This window comes from Adiantum capillus-veneris, chromosome 10 (assembly GCF_014529385.1).
Source record: "Adiantum capillus-veneris isolate H3 chromosome 10, ASM1452938v2, whole genome shotgun sequence".
Taxonomy (NCBI): Eukaryota; Viridiplantae; Streptophyta; class Polypodiopsida; order Polypodiales; family Pteridaceae; genus Adiantum; species Adiantum capillus-veneris.
This window is the reverse complement of record NC_140940.1, coordinates 92,468,082-92,476,584: the sequence shown is the minus strand read 5'-3', so window position 1 is coordinate 92,476,584 and position 8,503 is coordinate 92,468,082. Positions and strand designations below refer to the sequence as shown.

At 38.5% G+C, this 8,503-nt stretch overlaps 1 protein-coding gene across 1 annotated transcript; it reads right to left on the bottom strand.

Annotated features, from left to right (window-relative positions):
- Window positions 1–280: 280 nt before the first annotated feature.
- Window positions 281–1,043, bottom strand: LOC147449241 (calvin cycle protein CP12, chloroplastic-like). The gene has a single exon (XM_086521764.1). It carries the CDS (start codon window positions 907–909, stop codon window positions 520–522), a length of 390 nt encoding a protein of 129 aa, XP_086377890.1. The 5' UTR covers window positions 910–1,043; the 3' UTR covers window positions 281–519.
- Between the last annotated feature and the right edge of the window lie 7,460 nt (window positions 1,044–8,503).

Genomic DNA, 8,503 nt, shown 5'->3' with positions numbered 1-8,503 from the left:
CCAAGGAGCAAGAAGCTACCCTGTCCTGCTGCAGAGATTGCAGGCTCTCTCTCTCTCTCTCTCTCTCTCTCTCTCTCTCTCTCTCTCTCTCTCTCTCTCTCTCTCTCTCTCAACCAGTGCCAAGATCTCCTTGGACATCCCGACAAGCAGGATGTAGAAATGAATCCGTAGACTACAATTATCGAGATTCAAGGTAAAATCCATAGGACAACATCGGAAGGACCACAAGGCATTAAGCACACCATTCTCCACCGGCACAGCTATGCATGGGAGTCTACACTTATCAGTAAACATTATCACACTTCATAATTCCCGAACAAATTGGGCTAACATCTGAGTGAAGATCGGCAGCCAGCATCCGGCAACCATCAGCCAAAACAACAGAGCCATGATGTGTCTAATGGGATAAGGGAAAATTACTCCAATTAAGTGTGTCATCAATATACAATCAAGCAGCACTTTACTTACATTCTAGTAAAGTAAAGGTGAATGGAGAACCTTGCCCAGGTTGCAGGTAACCTAATCTTCATAGACCCTGCATTCATCAGCTTCTGGAGCATCCTTGCAAAACTCTTCAAGAGGATCCTTAGTCTCAGACTGCTTGACGCGCTTGTGGGCAATCTCTGCAGATATCTCCTCCACCTCATCCCAAGCAGCTGCGCACTCACCCGATCCGTTATCTGCCACACATACCTCTTCTGCCTCCTTGATGCTCTGAGAAAGCTTGTCATTCATATCTGTAGGGGTCGCCATGGCCACGAAACGCAAGCGTAGAGATGGACATGGACGAGGACCCACAGATGATACCTGCAAAGCCCCGCTGCCGCTGTTGCTGCGGCGCAAAGAAGCCGACGCGGGCGATGCCAGGAAGGAAGCTGTTTGGAAAGACACGCTGGCCAAGGACGCCATGGAAGCTCTACCCTAGCAAGCGATAGAATCGCACAGACGAAGGGCTCGCACGCGTTAGCTCGAGATGAGCTCTCGAACAAATGAGAGGCTGAGAGGCTGCCTGATTGGACTATCTCAAATGTCGATGCCTAGTATTGTATCTTCCTCACATACCTTCAAGATATTTTCCTTGTATGATTTGAACATATTCCTTCTCATAACCACAACCACAAGCGGTTTCAAGAGCTATTTATGTGGCCACATGTGAGTAAGAAGGAACAATCCATGTGAACTAGGGGAAAAAAACTCCTTCAAATTGATCTCCACAAGAGACAATACATTTGGGTCTCTGTCGACAAACGCATCCTTTACGATTCCCAAGTAGTTGATTCACCACTTTGCAAACAAAAATCTTGATCACCCCATCCATTCTAGTCTCATACCTTTACTTGGATGGTTGACACTTGGGCCCTATGCCCAATCAATGAATTCAAGGGGGTAACTACATGTGAGCAACCCTCTACCCTCTTCCCTCTTTGAAATTCTGTATAAGTGTGGTTTGTATGCCTGAGGTGGTCACTCATGTGGGTTAATGAAAGAGTATTGGATATACTCAACAGATGTATACTTTATGCATACATTAGAAAGGGGTGAGGGTTTTTGAAAGATTGTCATTCAAGATTATAGGGAGGTGAGGATTTTTGAAAGATAGACATATTGTAGATATGGCGTGTATGTAGTATATTTATCAATGATCTTTTGAATGCACATGATACATGAAAAATTTGTTGAGTAATTGCCTCGGGCATGATTGATACGCTCTTCTTCAATGTTTCTTGATATGCTATATCTCAAATGAGTGACCAATGGGATGAAGAATTAGGTTTCATACTCAAAGAAGCCCACATGTAAAGCTTGCTTAAACGTACACAAATAATGGGTGGGAAAATTGTGAGGACTCTAGAATGAAAGGTGGTACTAAAATCCATACTACCTTCTCGGATGGTCTCTTATTCCTCTTCTATGAGTGTCATTGACACATTGTAAAGAGTCACCACTACTATTACAACTAGCATGTTGGCTAGAGCATTTGACATTTGAGATTTGGTTTATTAAAAAATCACTAGCGCTTTTGCAATCCCTCTTCACTAAAATTTATCTAACTAGATCTCCTTGATTTTATGCATGTCAGAGAGAAGAAGAAGAAGAGAAGAGAGAGAGAGAGAGAGAGAGAGAGAGAGAGAGAGAGAGAGAGAGAGGTGACAATTAGTGATATTGATGACTAAAATCTACCCATGAGGGTTACTAGAGTGTTAGGCTATAAGCTCAAGAGTGCAAGTATATGCGAGTATGTGTGCAAGTAAACATCTAGGTGTGATTACTAAAATGATATATGTAGCTCAGTAAATTTAGAGTTTGCCCATGGGGGTTACAAGAGTGGTAGTCAAGATTGCAAGCGTATGCAAGAATGTGTGCAAAAGTTTTACATGTGCAAGTAAAGATTGCAAAGATGCGAATTATGTAGCCAAGATAGTGAGAGAGTATGTAAGGTACAAGCATTTAGAGAGAATAAAGCACTATTTCTCACACGGCCGTGCTCGGAGTCCAAGTTAGGCATTGCATGATTCTCCTCCCCAAGAGTATTATTATTGACTAGAAGCTTTTGCTCCTCATCATATCTTTAAAAGAAAACTTACCTAGATAAATCTTGAGTTGGATCATTTACCCTATTCTAGTTCAATCACTTTTTCTCTCTCTTACAAATCCCTTTGTAGTAGAGAGGGGTGGTGAGACCCTCGAAAAATAAAGTACCATCAAGAACTTTCCCCATATAACAAAGAAGAGTTACTCCCATATATCTTTTTGTAGCAAATTGCACTTTCTCGTGCGAGACGATACAAACGTAAGTGATTGCTACTATGGTTGCTTGGCCTCATTCGAATCAAATGACCTAGGTCATGGAGGTCGAATGCTCAACCAAACAAGCTAGCTCCTTTAGATGTTGCTCCCATATATCTTATTACAGGCAAGAAACAAAGCACAATGTATAGAAAGTACTCTCATCCCCTAGGTTCGTGGTTTGAGAATACAATGTACTACCCGTATAAACCCATCATGGAAAGTTAGACAGGTGAGTAAAAACCATACACCTCAATTATTAGAAATATGCAAGCGATGCCCTAAATGGAAGTTTCATGTGTTATGAATCTGTAGTCTAGGAAGCTCTAGGTTGGTTCTTGGGGGATCTAGTATCAAGATATCATCTATACCCTGTGGCACGTGCTTTGATTGGATGTTTTAAAACCCCGCCCCACTTAAAATGGGAATAGAGCTTCTACTTTGTTATCTTTTGGTACTATCTAGTAGAACCCCTATAGTGAGGATTAATTTTCCACCATTTTATATGAATAGTCCCCTCTTGAGTTATTGCACGTGCTACTGTTTTTGGAGAGTGGAGGGGAAGGAAGAAACTTCACTTATTTTACCTTCTTGATTTTGTCTTGTAAACTTATGAAGTATGATGTTTCCTTACTCAAATTTTTGGCCAGGATAGCGAGGATTTAAAGCTGATAACCTAGTTTTAGATGCTGCTAACCTGATACTCTTTAAACTTTGTCGTTATCTAGATCCTTGTCATTTTTGGACTAAGGATACCACTACTCTGCTACTCTCTCTAAATATGTATACTCAAATTCACTGATCCTCTTAGAAAAATCGGCTAAACTTCTGCTTGTAATAGATGGGTGCTCAACTTGATACAAAAATGATAAATAAACTAAGATTAAATCTTGATTAAATGCACATTAACTTAGTGATGGGAATATTTTGGACTTTTAGAGTAAGTTATAAACAACATGTCTGGTATCCTTGACTTGGATAATTACACATGATTAGGACTATATTATGTTCATTAAAATTCTGATTGAAGGTGGATTACTTAGCTAGCTGGGTGCTTTCACTAGTTGATACATTTTTTGTACTTCGTGTGTATTAGGGATTGGTTTCTTGCTCGGAACATGATTGTAAAACTGAGATTTTGGTTGTTGCTTCAAGATGGCTTTAGTTGTTGCTATTAATGGCTTCACATATCACTTTTGAAAATATAATCAAGGTTGGCTTAAGGATGGTCATACAAAATTTGAAATCTTGGATTAAGTAAAGGGCTATTGTAAGACGAGGCTTGCAAAGATCATGTGGATACTACTTGCAGAAAGTAGTTTTAGCTTAGAAACTTCAAATGGTAATAAGAGACAATTACTTGACATTTGCTCATACTTTTTAGATAATAAATAAAACAAACTTTATCCAGATATTTCTTAAGAAAATAAATCTCTTTGTCACACATTAAATATAAGTATTTCCACTTGCATCAAAAGGGGTGATGGCCTTCCAATGCATTACTCATTTACATACTCTAAACTATATACAAGTAAAAAAATTTTGGAGAGTAGTTTAGGTTAAAAAAGTTTAAGTAGGACAAGGATAAATACTGATAGGTTCTTTGACACCTATAATACGTATTCAAGGTGAACAAATATGTTGTCTTGTTTATATGAATGCAGGTAAGAGTGCTAGCTTTACTTAAATTGGTTTAGCTTAGTTGATATCTGACTCTAAAGATGATACTCAATTTCAACTTTGATAATATCTACAACTCTAGCACTTATGTATAGGATCATTGGAATGATACCTCATTCTTACTATATTGTACAAAAATGAATCTGATACCAAGTCATTTTTGTACAGACCATTGTCCAATTGTCTAAAACTAGTTCTCTTTTGAACTTTATGTATAAGAATACAATTTAATACAACAACAACAACAACACACACACACACACACACACATTGTTGAGGGCGAGTGCCAACGACATGCATTGTGCTTCCATTGATGTATACACACATGTGTATACGTACCGTTCTTGTATCTACGGGCTCTATGAGAGTTTCAACTTGTATTTGTGAGCCTAGGCCTTTTATGCACATTTGGGCGAACAACCACTTCTTAAAAAACCCTCGGTATAAATGTCAAAGCTACAATTTGAAGCTCATTCTTTTGAGAGCTAGGGTGGAGAGTAGAGAAGAGATGTGGCTATGGAGATGAAGCTCCACTCTCACATTGTAGCTAGCATTTGGTTGATAATGCAAAGCTATTTGTCACTCTATGCTTCTCTTCCATGTCTCTATGTGATTATGATTATTAGTCTCTAATTTCATCTAATCATTCTCTCCTCTTGCTAATTTTCTCATGTGTTGTGCACTTTCTTCATGTGTATGCTCGATTAAAGCGTGTGTGTTGAGACAATGACATTGCATTTCTCTAATATTGGCTTCCATATGCTTGTGTGTACATGATTTTATGTGTGAATGTTAGTCATTAGTGAAAGATTATCATCATGTCCTTGAGCTAGTGAGAGTTGAGTGATGGATCAAGGTGTGTGTGCGAAGAGCTTCCCATATCTTCTTGCATTCCCTCTTCTCTAATCAATAATCCTACTCTCTCGTTAGAGTCCTCAATCCATCATATTTGGTGCATCCACACTTCCATGCACTAGCCGGATTTTGATTTACCGAATTGACATTATGTGAGTGGGTTGTGCGCTATGCTACGATCAACGCCAACATTGGCGCCGTTGCCAGAGATCGAGTGCCTAAGCTAGAGGATCACCCGTGTCATGGTTTGAGTTCTAACTTTCATTAGGATTTGGTGTTGGTTGTAGGAATGGCGATATGGTTTGTTTTGGGTAGCTTGTAGATCTAAGTTGCATTTATGCGCCCGTATATAAAATTATACGTATATTACGTAGTTATACGTTGTCTATCCGTATTATACGCTGTCATACTCTGACACGCATGCTACAAGATCTATCTTGCAAATTTTTTAGCTACATAATTATATTTCCTATAACGTACATAGTGGGAACGCATGCTACAAGATCTATCTTGCAAATTTTTTAGCTACATAATTATATTTCCTATAATGTACATGTGTATATCTAAGTATAATAATAAGCTTTCTATCTCATTTTATTATTTATCTCAAGGGTAACCTATTATTACTTTACCGTCAGAAAATACTATGGGAAAAGCGTCAATAGCTCTGCCTCTTTAACTTGGGGCAAAAAGCATTGGTTCTTTATTTCTACTATCTCATTATCATCTCACACCCTAGCTAGATCCTATATCTAGGGTAAATTCCAATATATGTATATTCTATGTATTTTCTTATATTTCTTTTTAAATAACTACTAGGAAGGAATCCAATCCTAGTGGGACACTAGGTGGCATGATTTTTAAAAATACACTTATTTTAATGCATTATTGCAAGCATGATTATAAAACTTTGTCAAGGAGCAATTCATGCTTTCATATTGCATGAGGTGTCCATTGGAATCAAATGAAAGTCTAGGCTAAGGGGACCACAAGAAGACTTTTGCTGTCAAAACTATACCCTATTTTGATGTTCTTTTACACAAGGTTCCAATCCGAATTAGAAAAAGTATATAAAATGGGAGTCGGAGCTAATGAGCTGAATTTTCTTTCCATATTTTCACTTTTTTATTTGGATCCACGGTTGAGGAGATATGATAAAAATACTGGACCCCAGTCTGCCCACATCATGCAGGGATAGCTCATTTCCAACTTTTCCAGTTTCTGTTCACATTGGCTCTTCTCTTCTTGTGTAAACCCTTGGGGGTTCCCTTCACCTATAAAATGGGACCTCTTCTTCCTTGGAAACCATTCAAGCAATTCACGAGATGATCCATGAGTGAGTGAGAGGATTGTTGCCTAATTGTACTTAGCCATTAATATAAGCCTAAGCCTACACTTGGTCCTAGAGGAAAACTAGCCATACTCGTAGGCTATCCTTGGCAGATCAAGTATAATCAAAGAAGGTCTTGAACTTGGTGCATCAATCAAAGCTGAAGCCTCCCCTCTTCTTTTCTCTCCATCATAATGGTGAACAACACTCGAAGAGTTTGTCAAGTAAGATGTGTTTTACTTTGTTATTTTGTTGGTTTCTTGTTGTTTTCTTTTTCATCTCTAATCCAACCTTATATCTCTAATCTAACATATATCTCTAATTTCATCTCCCTCTCTAACCAAACCAATCTCTCTCACTCTAGAAATTCATTCTCTCTACAGATTATAGGTTCTCCTTGCTATAGGTACATCTCTCCCCGTGGTATCCTTATTGCCTACGGGCAAGAATAGGGCTTGGAAGGGAAACTTCTCATCTCTTCACTTCTCTCATATATACATTTCTCAGATACTATCGTAGATGAATAATCCACATGATGATAATTTATATTGCTTCCACTCTGTGCGATTTATTAGAATTAACGTATGAATTAGCCGTAAAATACACTTTCAACAACGTATAGTGTTTCTCTTTGGCCCAGAAAGGATCAATGAAATACTTGTTTCACCGGATCCCATCATACTACCTCTTATAGACTATAAATTTTCTTTTGACGTAAGTGTAGTTATCTTGCTATGAACCAAGAGGATTTGTACACACAATTAATTCCAATCACTAGACAAAACACATATATTATGGTAACCACAAAACTACAATTCCAAAGAACAATTTGTAGCATGTTTGGTCGGCAAAGATTGAACGCTACTAACTCATCTATTAATCCTTTCATATTATCCATGATACGATATGACCATAGCCTTGATGTTTTCATCTTTGTGTTGTTTTAATATTCTCTTCTGTGTTCTTTCTTTGAGTGTGTGAGTGCAAGGGAGAAAGAGTGGGCTTCTTTCATTGCACTTCCTTCCAAACCCTAAACTTCATGGCATCTATGGTTTAACTCCTTTATATAGTTTTAAGAGTTCTCCAAACTCTCACAGCCAAAAACCTGGGGCTTTCTTGGCAAGACCACAAATTTCTCGACATATTTTTGGTGAACCTGACGTGAATCTTCCAGGGTGAGAGATTTTGGGTAACCATGGTTGACCAGGTTGAGCAACAGGGTATGCATTTTGACCCAGCAACAATGCAAATGTTTCAAGAATTTGCAATGTTCATGCAACAACAACATGCCACTGAAAGAAGGGAGATTTCAACAACCAAGGCCATACAAGCAGTCGTCAACAGAATGGATCAGTTCAATGGCAAAGATGTAACCAAGTACTTACGCGAGTATGTGAAGGAGATGGAGCTCATTGTGTGTCAGAATGTGAGATGATTCAAAGCTTTAAGCTAGTTGTTGCTCCAGAAATCAGGGAACATGTTAGGGCAATTAAAGATGGGCATGGGAGAAATTGGGAAGAACTCAAAGTAGCTTTAAAGGAGGAATATATCATGGAGGACTCTGAGAGAATGACCAAAAGGACATTCTTAGAATGGGTAGTCAAGCCTAAACAAGGACTATCAATAAAAGATCTACTTAGGGAATTTGAGCGGCGCTATGCACAACTCACCAGGATAGAAAGGGCCACACTAGATGCAGAGAAGACAAATCTTTTTTTACAAGCTGTAGGTAAAGAGTTTCAAGAAAATTTGGAGCTTCTTCTTGAAGATAAAGATGTTGAGCAAGGACTAAAGACTGACTGGAATGAAGTTGAAGGTGCTATCTCATTGCTTGCCAAATGACAAAGAAGA

Bases quoted from the DNA above. Each gene is read 5' to 3' on its own strand.
- LOC147449241 (XM_086521764.1), bottom strand. From the start codon at position 909: ATGGCGTCCTTGGCCAGCGTGTCTTTCCAAACAGCTTCCTTCCTGGCA.